Source organism: Neophocaena asiaeorientalis, unplaced genomic scaffold, assembly GCF_003031525.2.
Source record: "Neophocaena asiaeorientalis asiaeorientalis breed wild unplaced genomic scaffold, Neophocaena_asiaeorientalis_V1.1 scaffold1000, whole genome shotgun sequence".
Lineage (NCBI taxonomy): Eukaryota > Metazoa > Chordata > Mammalia > Artiodactyla > Phocoenidae > Neophocaena > Neophocaena asiaeorientalis.
This window is the reverse complement of record NW_020172472.1, coordinates 176,353-190,060: the sequence shown is the minus strand read 5'-3', so window position 1 is coordinate 190,060 and position 13,708 is coordinate 176,353. Positions and strand designations below refer to the sequence as shown.

At 43.1% G+C, this 13,708-nt stretch overlaps 1 protein-coding gene across 1 annotated transcript; it reads left to right on the top strand.

Moving 5' to 3' along the window:
* The first annotated feature begins 634 nt into the window (after positions 1-634).
* Positions 635-1,178, top strand: LOC112395095 (CAAX box protein 1-like). Its single transcript, XM_024738155.1, has one exon. The coding sequence runs from the start codon at positions 670-672 to the stop codon at positions 1,141-1,143; it is 474 nt and encodes a 157-aa protein (XP_024593923.1). The 5' UTR covers positions 635-669; the 3' UTR covers positions 1,144-1,178.
* The last annotated feature ends 12,530 nt before the right edge of the window (positions 1,179-13,708 follow it).

The window sequence follows — 13,708 nt, the reverse complement described above, 5'->3', positions numbered from 1 at the left end:
CCGCCCCAGGCAACCTCGGCCCCGCCCCTCAGATTCTGACCCTCAGGAGCGGGCGTTAGCCCCGCCTCTTTCCCCTACTCCCACCCCGCCCAACTCGACCGCTGCGTCACGCCTGCGCTCTAGCAACCGCCAGGCTCTGTGGGCGGAGCCGTGCGGCGTCAGGTACCGTCCATGGCCCCGCCCACCCCGGGCTCGGGTCCACCTCCGCACACACGCACTTCCCGCCACGCCTCCTCGCAGACCTCTGCTGAGCTCTGGGGATACCAGCGAAGCGAGCAAGGCGCGATGGACGGCCGAGTGCAGCTGATCAAGGCCCTCCTGGCCCTGCCCATTCGGCCCCAGACGCGTCGGTGGAGGAACCCGATCCCCTTCCCCGAGACGTTTGACGGCGACACCGACCGGCTCCCGGAGTTTATCGTGCAGACGGGCGCCTACATGCTAGTGGACGAGACCCTGTTCACCAACGATGCCCTGAAGGTGACGTTCCTCATCACCCGGCTGACCGGGCCCGCCCTGCAGTGGGTGATCCCCTACATCAGGAAGCAGAGCCCCCTCCTCAACGATTACCGGGGCTTCCTGGCCGAGATGAAGCGGGTCTTTGGATGGGTGGAGGACGAGGACTTCTAGACCGGGAGCCCCTCGGGCCTGGGGGCGGGTGCCCGGGGGAGGATGCCCGGGGGAGGGTCCGCCGCGCCAGTCGCCGCCGCCCAGATCGCCACAGGCGGCGTCCTCCCGCCGCGCCTCCCCTCTCCCTCGCCTTCGGGTCGCCGTGATCTCCCCCGCGCTCGTGTCCCCTCCCGCGTAGTGCTTGCCTTTGTTCCAGGAATAGCGCTCCAGGTTCCCGCTGCTGCCGCCGCCGGGCCTGGCTCTGGAGCGGCCGTAGCCCTCTCGGGCCAGCCCGGCCCCTCCCCTGCACAGTTGGACTCGGTCGTGCGCTCCAGCTGCAAGCCGGGCTCCTGTTACACATCAGACAGACCACCCTCAGCCCGGCCGCTGCCAACCGCCCGCCCTCTGCCAGACTCCCAGGCCCGCATACAGGTGCCTAGAGATCTGCGCTGCCGCCGCCACCGCCACCGCCATCCACCGCATCCCGCCGACGGCCTGCAGCCTTCAGCGGTCTGGACTCGCCCGGGAGGTGTCTGAGCTGGGCACAGCCTCTGGACAATGCTTCCAACAGCTCGCCACCGCCCTGGAGGGGCTGGCCAGCCTTTCACCTTCGTCGGGATCCAGTCCCTCCCTCCTCCCAGAGACATCTTCTGCTCCTGCCAGGTGGCCGCCAGGTCCCAGGGGTGCCTGGCAGCCAAATCGAGTCACTCATTGTCTCCTGTGGACCTGTTCGTTTCGCCCAGAATCCAGTTCTCTTCTGAATGTGCAGCTGTCTCTCTGATGTGTGCCTTTTGTTCCACACAGTAACCCCTGCACTCTGCCCAGCTCTTCTACACTACCTGGACAAACGTCTTTTCCTTGTTTTCAATAAATGTCAGACGCTGTTCAAAAAGAAATTGAGTCTCAATGAATATGGCACCTCTCCCTCCCTGGTCCCGTGTGTGGGGTCCATGACTTGCTCAGGAGGTATGTCCCCTGCCATGCTGTGGCTGATGTTGAGTCTCGCATTATCCAACAGAAAAGATCGCCCTGTGGTGGTCCTGGTGATGGGGACCCCACTGGTGATCATTCAGTCCCGGATGCTGACTCTTCCAAACCAGTCAGTTCCGTGCCCCTTCGGAAATGGATCTTGATCTGATTTTGGCCAAGGTGATGTTAAGGAGAAATTAGCTAGGAGGCTTTGGGGAAAGAGTTCCTTGCTTCCAAAAAGCCGCTTGAAAGCAGAATACCTGATTTCTACAAATCATGAATCCTGCACATTTGTTGGTGAACACCTGTCAAAGTTTTATTTAATCCATTTTTCAGAGAACCAGCACAATGACAGGTGGTTCAGAAAAAGCATTTACATTTATGGAGCCTTGATTGTTAAGTGGAGAAGGGAGTGCAGAGCTGCTCGTTAATCTAGGTAGAAAGCAGGTTGAGAGCCTGCAGGACAATAAAATTATAACTTTCTTCAATGGGCAGAAAAGCAAAAACTGTTGCTCCTTACCGTTTCTCTTCATGCCAACCTGTTAAAACATGAGTGCTGAAAAAAGCCTCTGCTACTTCATCTATGGCTGGGAAAGTTAAATATCCTGATAGTCAGATGATCCTCAGAGGGCTTATAGGGCAGTACTCTGGTGTGATGTTAAAAGGCCATGGAATAAACCTTGCCTCATTTTTAATTAGGGTTATTTTTCCAGAGTACATGAAAGAGGTGGGAAAATGCTGAGCTTAGTTCATGCATGGGTTGGCTTATTATATGGTAGAAAGCAAAATTGGACCATGACTGCAGGACAAAGAGGACTGAAGCTCACAGGCCAGTCCGACTTCTCTCCCTTCTGCCTCTAGATCCTTTGGCTTTCGACTTTATGCTAAATTGGTGTTTAATCATCCTTAGCCTTTCATTTTCTTTCTGCAGTTCATCAATAGCCTTGTGTAACAATAATCTGTTTTCACAATCTTTATAATTACTACTTACTCAGGACCACTCAAACTCCGGAGATATTTCACCTTCCATGAAATTTCCTTCCAGTGGTGTCCAATCTCAATTTACCACTAGCCAAAGTTTTGACGATTGCACCACGACCACATCACAGGGGTTATCAGTATGTCACTTACCACCAGTGATGTAGTCCCCATTTCTAGCCAGCTGGCAGGTTACTGTGCTCCAAAATCCTATGTCATAATCTGCATCTTAGGACCACTTCTAGAACCAAATATTATACTTGTAAGCTCCCCGAGAAACAGATCTCATAAACACTTGTAAGAGAGTGAGGGAAGCAGGTTTGAGTAAAGGGAGAATTTGAAGAGCTATGTAGTTGCAAAAGAGGCCTCAGCTGATCCTACAGGGATATCTAAAGCTAGGATGGCCACTCAGAAAAATTATGAATGGAGGAGATGAGGCCAGGCCTTTGTGCCTCCACACCGACTAGTCATTGGATGTGGTCTTACCTGGAGGAATTAGTGTACCTCTGGGCAGGGCAGCTCCCTCCAACCCATAGCAATTCCTAGAGGGTGATTCAGCTGTGACTCTCAGCAGCCTGTACTCCTAAAAGCTGGGGGAATGAGTGCCTCAATCCTAAAGGTGGGATCTGGGCAGTGCATTACATCATCCACTTCACTCATCAAGGGGGGAATAGAATCAATACAATGGAACATAATAAAGCACTTAAAAGGAATAAGATAAATTTATGCCAGCTGATTTGGAGAGATTGTTGCAAGGTTTTGAAATATAATATGCAGAAAACTGCATAATGTGCCCCTTTTTTTGTTAAATAGATATTAACCCCAAAAAGCCTACATATGAATACACACACACACACAAGATTAGCTAGGTATGAAGAAAAATATAGAAATATACAAACTAGGTTGTTAGTGTGGGTCACAAGAGGTGGGAAAGTGTTGATGCCATAGATGGAGTAGGGACTTTTGCGGGGTCCCCCACAAAAAAGGAAAAAAAAAAGCGGCACTAAAATGGGGAGCTTAATGTGTGTCCCTGAAAACTGGAAAATGTATAGAAATTTGTGAGAATGATATAGTCTTAATCAGCATTCCGACAAGAAACAGATGCTACACACAAATGCAGTAATGAGGGAGGATTAAATGAAGAGACTGTGTAGAAGGGTTTCGGTGTGGTGAAAAGAAATTGTAACACATTGGATAACTGTTGTGCAAATATTCACCCCTCACTCCCCCACCCCCCGCCACCTTTGGGATGGAGTGTACACACCTGTTCCTCTGAATCTAGGCTTGGTCATACATTTGCTTTTATCAGTGAGATATGAGCAGACATGAAGTACCTAGAGGGTTTCAACATGCTTGTGCGGTTTTGCTAGTCTTCTTGCACTCCTGTGATTGCCTTGAGAAGAGCTTGCCCCAGGTAGCTGCTGATCCTTCTGTTTGGGCTACACAGTAATTCACGTGGAGCAGATCTGAATGCAATTTGCATCCCAGAGCCAAGCCCACCCTAACTGCATCCTGAAGCAGAATAGCCCCAAACAGTTCATAGCACATGAGCAAGAAGAACAGGTGACTGTCATAAGTTTTGGGGAGATTTCTTATACAGCATTATTGTAGCAATAGCTGACTAATACTGACACCAACAAGGGATTTTGAAATACCCTGAGGCTATCAATAGTGAGGAAGCATTACCTCCCCCCAAACATGAAGGGCAGGGAATGGTTACTGGAACACAGTGGCTATAGAAGAGAATCCCTGGATAGAATTTGTGGCCTTTGGTCGAGGAATTCAGCCACAGCCACCTTTCAATCTGGTTGAGATGGAGCCTTCCCATTGGCCAAACTCAACCAGAATCTAGAAGGCAAGGGAGCCATTTATGCAGTCCATAAAGGTCAGCCTCCTGGGGACAGAGTAGGGTGGAGGAGGGTCGTTATAGAAGGACAGATGGAAGATATCCAGGAGATATGTGAACAATTCATTCCAAGTGAGGAACATGGAAAGAGATGCACAATCACATTAGTAATCAGAGAGATTTTAAATTTCAAAACTATCATACGGTAATAGTAAAAAAATAATGACAATATCAAGTGTTGAAGGGATATGGGGGAATGAGAGTTCTCATATACTGCTTTTGACAGTGTACAACAAAGTTGGAGATGAAAGTGGCAATGACCTATAAAATTTGACATACATACCCTACAAACAAGCAATTCCAATAAGGATGTTGACCACAGCTTTTTTAAAAGAATGTGCGTACGATTAGGACCTCTGCTAAGCTGTATAACACCTTTGCCTGCATTAATAAAAGGTGCCCCCTTGTGGTGAAAGCAGTCTCACATGTGCACAGTCTGGCAAGCACTTCAGAAGTGAATAAACTATTGGACTGTATGCAGCAGCCCCGTTTGCAGTCCCTGAAAATTGGAAACAACGTAAGCATCATCAGTAGGAAAATGCATACACACACGTATATACATTTCCTCTTGTCCTCTTTTAAAAATGTAGATCGTCATTTTAAATTTCAGAAAAGTTTCAAGAATAGTTCAAGTAACTCCCATGTCTCTTTATCCCATTTGCTATTTCTCTCTTTCCCTATCTATGTATCTACCTGTGAAATATGTACAATGTGTATTTTCTGAATCATACGCATCATTATGTACAGATGTACATATACATATATAACACTATGTATATATAATTTTTTCAGAATTATTTGACAGTAAGTTCATTAAAATTATAAAGTATATCTAGAAAAAAACTACAACTAAGATAATATTTAATGGTTAAATATCAAATGCTTTCCTTTGAGGTCACAGACTAGACAGAATTATCCACTCTCACCATTTTTGTTCACAATGTCTGGGAGGTCTTAGCCAGCATAACTAGCCAATAAAAGGAAATAAAGGGTATTAAGATTGTAAATGAAATAAAAGCCATTATTTGAAGATCTGACTGTGGACATAGAAAATCCCAACGAATCTACAAACAATTAGAAATAATAAAGTTAGTAATTTTGCTGAATACATGAATGATGTATAAAAATTAAAAGCAGACAATAACAAGCATTGGTGAGAGTGTGGAGAAATGAGTCCTCATATATTGCTAGTAAAATGGTGCAGCTACTGTGGAAAACAGTCTGGCAGTTCCTCAGAAAGTTAAGTATAGAGTTACCATACAACCGAACAAGCAATTCCACTCCTAGGTATGTACTCAAGAGAATTGAAAATATACATCCTCACAAAAACTTGTACATGAATATTTATAATAGCACTATTCATAATTGCTCAAAAGTGGAGACAACTCAAAAGTTCAGCAAGTGACAAATGAATAACCAAATAAGGTATATCCGTATAATGGAATATTATTCAACCATAAAAAGGAATGAAGGACTGATACATGCTGCCACATGGATGAACCTAGAAAGCATAGGGCTTAAGTGAAAGAAGCTAGCACAAAAGACCACATATTATATGATTCTATTCATATGAAATGTTCAGAATAGGCAAATATATAGATGCAGAGAGTTAGTGGATTAGTAGTTGCTGCAGCTTGGGAGAGGGAATAATGAGGAGGCAGAGGGATTCTTTCTGGGGTGATGGAAATATTCTAAAATTAGGTAGTGGTAATGGTTGTACAACTCTGTGAATACAGTAAAAACTACTCACTTGTAATTTAAAATAGTGATATTGGGCTTCCCTGACGGTGCAGTGGTTAAGAATCCGCCTGCCAATGCAGGGGACAGGGGTTCAAGTCCTGGTCCGGGAAGATCCCACATGCAGTGGAGCAACTAAGCCCGTGCACCACAAATACTGAGCCTGCACTCTAGAGCCCGCGAGCCACAACTACTGAGCCCACGTGCCACAACTACTGAAGCCCGTGCACCTAGAGCCCGTGCTCCTCAACAAGAGAAGCCACCGCAGTGAGAGGCCGGTGCACCACAGTGAAGAGTAGCCCCCCCTCACCACAACTAGAGAAAGCCCGCTCACAACAACGAAGACACAATGCAGCCAAAATAAAATATAAAATGAATAAATAAATAAATCTTTAAATAAAATAAGTGATATTATAGAGTGTGGATTATATCTCAATAAAGCTGTTATAAAAAATTAACTGTATTCCTGTTTACTAACAATGAACTAGTGAGAACCGTATTTAACAAAAATAATGCCACTTATGATAGTGTTATAAATTATCCAATGCCTGAGAATGAAATATTTGCAATACTTCAATACTGGAAAATCCAAAATATGACTGAGCTAAATTAAATAAAATAAATGGAAGGCTATAAGATGTTAATGAATTGAAAGACTTAAAATTGTTATAATATATATTCTCCCCAAATTTATTTTTAGATTCAATGCAATTCCAATCAAAATCAAGCAGACTTTAGAAGAAAATACAGGAGGATATCTTCATGATCTTAGGTTATTCTTAAACAGGATATAAAAATTATTAACCATAAGAAAAATTGGTAAGTGACTCTAAAATTTATATGAAAAGGCAAAGAATCTAGAATAGCCAAGTCACTATTGAAGAAGAAGTACAAAGCTGAATGACTTACAGTATGGGACATCAAGGCATGTTGTTAAAAAAAAATAGAGCCTGCGGTATTAGTGCAACGATAGACAGATAAACAAATGGAATACAATAAACAATCCAGAAAGAAATTCACACGTATATGGTCACCTGATTTATGACAAAGACACCATCTCAGTTCAGTAGGGGAAAGAATGGTCTTTTAAATAAATGTTATTGGGTCAATTAGATATCCACAATGAAAAAAATGAACATTGGCCCCTACCTCCCAGCATACATAAAAATTAATTCAGTATAGATTATAGACTTAAATTTGAAAGCTAAAACAATTAAAGTTTTAGAGGAAAATAAAGGAGAATATCTTTATGATATTAGGTTTGGCAAAGATTTCTGAAACAGGACACAAAAAGGCATTAATTATAAGTCTGCCCGCCCTATAGATAATATTTATTAAGACACCCAATCACACAATTCCCCCCACTTTATGACAGCATCCAATCCAGAGCAAAGCTTCACTTCCTTAAACCCTCCCCAAATTACCCAACCAAAGCCCAAATATCTTACAAAGCCTTTTCTAACACCTGCTTACTGAGATACCCCATGGTTCTCCAGGATTTGTGTTCTCCTTTGCTGCAATGAATAACAAACCCAATTTGTTCAATTATGGATGTGTTCCTCGTGGTCTTTGGCTGGAGGACATTAATGTCAAGAACATATAAAGAACTGCCACCAGGTAATAAGAAGATAGATAAACCAAATTTTAAAAATGGGTGAAATTTTTGAATGGGCATTTTATAAAAGAGGATAGCAAAGTGGCCAGTAAACATATGAAGAAGTACTCAATATCATTAGTAATAATAGAGATGCAACGTAAAAACACAATGAGATTTCACCACAGACCCATCAGCCTACACTTTGATAAATAAGAATGAAACTTGAAACACAACATAGATGAATCTCACAGACACACAGAGTACCTACAATATGATTTCACTTAAGAGGGGTTCAAAAACAGGTGAAATTTATCCATGGTGACAGAGGTCAGAAGAGTCTTTACACTACTGCCTGAAAGGGAGCATGAAAGCCCCTTTTTGAATACTGGAAATATTCTATACATTGATCTGGGTGGTGGTTACACTGATGTATACATATGTAAAAGTTCATCTAGACCTATGCTTAAGATTTTTGTCCTTTACTGGATGTAATTTATATCTCATTTCTTAAATATAACGAAAGAAAAAGAAAAGTAATGCATTTTTAGATTAAATAGTAGAGAAGCTGCCGAACATCAAATACAAAGAGAAGATCTTTAAAACAACCAAAGAAGAAACACGAAATTAGACTGACAGCTGATTTATTAACAGTAAAAAATGGAAGCTAAAAGGCCATGGAATAATATTGCTTTCAACACTATGACTCAAATTTTTCACATTGTAATATTTCTAATATAAGGGTGTTTCTTACAATTAATCATAGTCTTAAAAATTGTTGGCCAGGTGCAAAAAAAAAAAAGGACAAGTATGTGGCTAAATCTAAACAAACAATAGGACAAATATTTAATTTTAAAATAAAAAAAAATTAAAAACGAATGAAGCTAAAGTAATGACAATGTGAAGAGTATTTACCCTGGGAGGTGATTATTTGTAATTAAAAGGTTCTAAGTTCCTTGCATTCTTTAATTACTTTCTTCTACTAGTTAAGAAGTTATATTCTCTATTTCCATACTTTTAGTGGTTGCTCTGAAAAGTTAACATGCATATTTAACAATATAGAAAGTTAACCAATACAAGGAAATTAGAACAACATAATTGACAAAAACTTAGACTCTGACACTACCAAGTGCTAGTGAGGAAATGGGAACACATACACTGAAGGTAAGAGCATAAATTAAGAAATATTTTGGAAAACAACTTGGCAGTGCCTTTAGATTAGGTTCCCTATAAGCGGACTTTGGCCAAGGACTCATGTAATAGTCATATATATCAAGAAGTGGTCCAAAAAATATACAGACAGGAGAGTGAGGAAGTGGACTTGGGGGGAAGTGAAGAAAGCCAAGCAATATTTTGTTAACAACCAAAGTCTCATAGAGGATCACTTTGGCACAATCTAATAGGGGAACTCTGGAGGCAATGTAGGTCACACCTCAGAGTTCTCCTAATCAGGAGCAAGACAGCTGAGGTATTTATACCTACATATCCATCAATCATTAGCTATGGCTTAAATTATGAGATACTGGCTCTTCATGCTTACAAAGGGGGTTCTGGTAGCCTGTAGGCAGCCCTGTGAGAAGGAGCCACAGATTCTGGCTATTGTGAGCAAAAGCACAGGGAAGCGGAGGTGCATGAAAATGATCGAGAGTTCTAGAGGGGTAAAAACAGAGCATTAACAGCATCTGCTTCAATGGGCATTAGTTTTAATACTCGTAATACCATGAAAAATAAAATGACAGCTAGAGCCTGCCCCTCCAGCCCTTCTTACAGTTACTTGCACTAAGTGCTTAAATATACCTGCTTAAAATACCTGGAGTATATTCTTTTGTTTGCAGATGTATGCTTCTCTATCTGTACCATTCCAAAGGAGTAGGCAGAAACATGGACCTCATCTAAGATGATGAAATAAGGTCATGTGAATGAGGCACGTCTAACATTTCTTGGTACATACTAGGAACTCAATACACATAAGTCTTCATCACATTTTTAAAATAAATTTATTTATTTAATGTATTTATTTTTGGCTGTGCTGGGTCTTCATTGCTGTGCGCGGGCTTCGTCTAGTTGCGGCAAGTGGGGGCTACTCCTCATTGCGGTGCGCGGGCTTCTCATTGCGGTGGCTTCTCTTGTTGCAGAGCACGGGCTCTAAGCACGTGGGCTTCAGTAGTTGTGGCACGCGGGCTCAGTATTTGTGGCTCATGGGCTCTAGAGCGCAGGCTCAGTAGTTGTGGCACAGGGGCTTAGTTGCTCCGCGGCATGTGGGTTCTTCCCGGACCAGGGCTCGAACCCGTGTCCCCTGCCTTGGCAGGCGGATCCTTAACCACTGTACTACCAGGGAAGTCCTCTTCATCACTTTTAATATTAGATATTAACATGTTTTATTTTAGGCAGAGTGGACAGGGCTGGCCCTGATGTTATGACTGCCTTACACAGCAAGTTCTTTTCTCCTCATCTTTATGGACTTGATTACATAAATTGTGTGGATATTGATTCATCAAATAATGGACTTAAATGACCCCTGGTGGTCTGAGGTCCCAGGATTTCCCAGGAGTGTCCTACTCAATGCACTTAGCTATCTAGTGACCTGTTAAAACTGGACGTTCAGGCAGAATATCCATTCAACTCATGTGGGAGATAACTGGATGGTTGAGGAGAGAAGGACTCTGGATGCAGCCAAGGTGATAGTCCCATTCAAGTAATGATAGTACAGGAAAGAGCTGAGAATGGTGGGTATAGTCAAGATGTTACCCAACTTTGGCTTCCAAGATAGGCTGTCTCTGTGTGATTCCATGAAGGGAGAACAAACTGGAGTAGTGGAGCCACTGGGAGGATTATAGACAATCCTCCAAGTTGAAAGTCAATTTGAATGTTCATATCCTTTAACCCTATATTTTCTAAATGACCAGTCCAGAACCACTTTATTTTTTAAAATATTCATTTATTTGGCTGTGCCAGGTCTTAGTTGCAGCACGTGGGATCTTTAGCTGCGGCATGCGAACCCTTAGTTGCACCCTGTGGGGTCTAGTTCCCTGACCAGGGATTGAACCTCGGCCACCTGCACTGGGAGCGTGGAGCCTTAGCCACTGGACCATCAGGGAAGTCCCCAGAACCACTTTAGACTAAATCCTCTGCTTAAGATTTCTTGGTGGATATAACTGTGGGTTCCACATTTGTGGGTAGTTATATCTGAAGTTTTGTTTGATGTTCTATCCTTTTATTTTCTCTCAACATCTCATGGCAGGTATTCTTCCTTTTTTATTCAATATTCTACTTGGCAATTTTGCTAACTCATTACTTGAACATACTTGTATTTCTTCTTTTGGGAAGATGGGAACCCCTCATTGTTGTAGACCTCCCTGGATTTTGGAAGGGTCTCGATTCAACTTCACCATTGTCTTCATCGCTAGAATGTCTTTTAACATCCAATATCTGAAATGTGATTGATCGGCTTTCATATTACAAGTTAAATATTGCTCCTTATAGAGACCTAAAAATGATAAAAAATCCTAGCTATATTATTTTCATACTTTCAGATGTCACCTATCTCCACCAACCTCATCACTTGGGGATGAGAGTGAGGTGTGAAAGTGGAAATAGAAGGGTTCCAAATGTCTTGATTATGGTAGGGTAGAAGAGAGGACAGGCAGAAAGTATATATATTCTAAAAGCCTCATCTTTTTGGTGACAGAGGTGAAGCAGGACGAAAGAGAACATTTTATTAAGGGAAAAAGTATTTATCGTTGGCGTATTGTATTTTGATTGAAAATTTAAAATTTAATAATGACAGGGGCAAAGAGATATTCCCTCACACTACTAGTGAGAATGTAACTTGAAAATCTTTCTGGGGTGAGATTTTGACAGGTCAAAATAGTTAGTGTTATACGGACTTTGATCTATACATTCATTTTAGGACTCTAGCCTAATGACCTTACAAAGAATGTGCTTGCTTCTAATGAATGGAAGTATGCAGTCCTCCACTCAGCTTGCACAACAGGTACGGCTTCAGTCTTTGGCTCAAGGCCCAAATTCAGGCTTACTATATCCGTAGGTCCCACAAGGTTCTAAAATTCTAAAAGTTCCCCCTCTGATCATGTGACAATATGCTCTTAGTTGCCATAAGACTTAAAGAAACAGCAACAGCAGGGATAGGAAAATGGGATCAGCAGGGCACTTGAGGCATCTGATGGCGGGGCCTCTGCCATCAGAGGGCTAAAGAGGGAAGGCGAGGAGGGGATGGTGGTGCAACCCCCAAGGGAACCAAAAGGAGCAAAGTACTGGGAAGGTTAGGAGCTGTGGTCCAGGCCAGCGGCCGCTGAATCCAGCCAGACAGGCTTCTCTGGGCCACGAGCTCCCTTATCATGATGTCAGGGATTTCCTCCATACACAAACATAAACACAAAGTCCAGGTACCTTCAGTCCGTGGTCTGTGACTAGCTGCTGCGGTGGGAAGGTAGACGGGGACCTTGACTGTCCTCACTATATGTTAGCCGGTAGACTGCTTTTATTCCTTCCTGTTCAGGCATGCCACCTCCCCACGCCACTAAATAGTCTGACATCATCATGGGCTTTCATTTTACTTTTTCATTTTATTTCACTGAGTGTGTGTTTTGACTGACCTTTGTCCTTTCCGTACCCGGTCTCATTAGGTGTCCTATGTTTCATCGTAGACTCATTACTGCTCAGAACTGCTTGATATAAACTGAAGTAGTCACAGTACCTGCATGATGGAAGCCAAAGCGATATGTCAACACCTGTAGACACAAGCAGGGCATCCGTGCAAAGGTTACTGGAGGAAGCTTTGGTGCACCCAGGATTCCTGGTACCCACTCTCTCATCCTGCTTCTCTGGCTCCCTCCAAGTTTCTGGTAGACAGATCAGAGACATTCACAAAGGGTGCATTTGGAATCCCCTTCCCTACTCCATCTCTACCCTACTGCTGCCTTTGTTTATAGGGTACACATAGGCCACTGGGGTTAAGGGAAGAATAAGGTATTTCACCAGTACATTCTACAAGGATTTCCCTGAGACCTGAGTGTCCCCTGGGACACTAAACCACCCGAAGGCCACTTTGTTCCCATATTAAATATTTGTAGATTTCAGTGTCACAAAACTTGTGTGTTACCTTAATTATAAGTTTCAAGTTATTATCGGCCCCAAGTACAAACAAAAAAAGGTTAATTGCATTTCTCTCTTGTCCCTCTTATAGTCATCTTCCCTTTTGTCCATCTTTATATTTCTCTCCCCTTCTGAGGTAAGGCTTCTTGGTTGAGTATTCAAGAGACTGCTAGAATGTGGTGAGGGAAACAAACTAAGAATGACGACTGCAAAGGTGGCGATTGTAAAGTTATGAGAAAAAAAACCTCCCTTCTCCCTTAAAAATGCCATTCCCTTGTATCAGCATGGGAACTTGCGAAGATGTTCATGATTAATTCTTACAAAATGCTGCCTCTCCCCAAGACATTTGTATCACGAAAAAGTACTTGGGATGATACAACTAGTGTAGACCAAGGAACAATCCTTAACAGAGCCATTTGGGCAGGAGGAAGAAAACGGCAGGGGCATTTTTGTTGAGGGGGGTAGGGGGTAACCAACACTGTTCAAAGGACTTGAGGACACGGGGAGGGGGAAGGGTAAGCTGGGACAAAGTGAGAGAGTGGCATGGACATATATACACTACCAAACGTCAAATCGATAGCTAGTGGGAAGCAGCCGCATAGCACAGGGAGATCAGCTCCTTGCTTTGTGACCACCTAGAGGGGTAGGATAGGGAGGGTGGGAGGGAGGGAGACGCAAGAGGGAGGGGATATGGGGATATATGTATACGTATAGCTGATTCACTTTGTTATAAAGCAGAAACTAACACACCATTGTAAAGCAATAATACTCCAATAAAGATGTTAAAAAAAAAAAAAAGGATG

What these genes read in the sequence shown, in the direction of transcription:
- LOC112395095 (XM_024738155.1), top strand. Translation starts at nt 670, where the DNA reads ATGCCCGGGGGAGGGTCCGCCGCGCCAGTCGCCGCCGCCCAGATCGCC.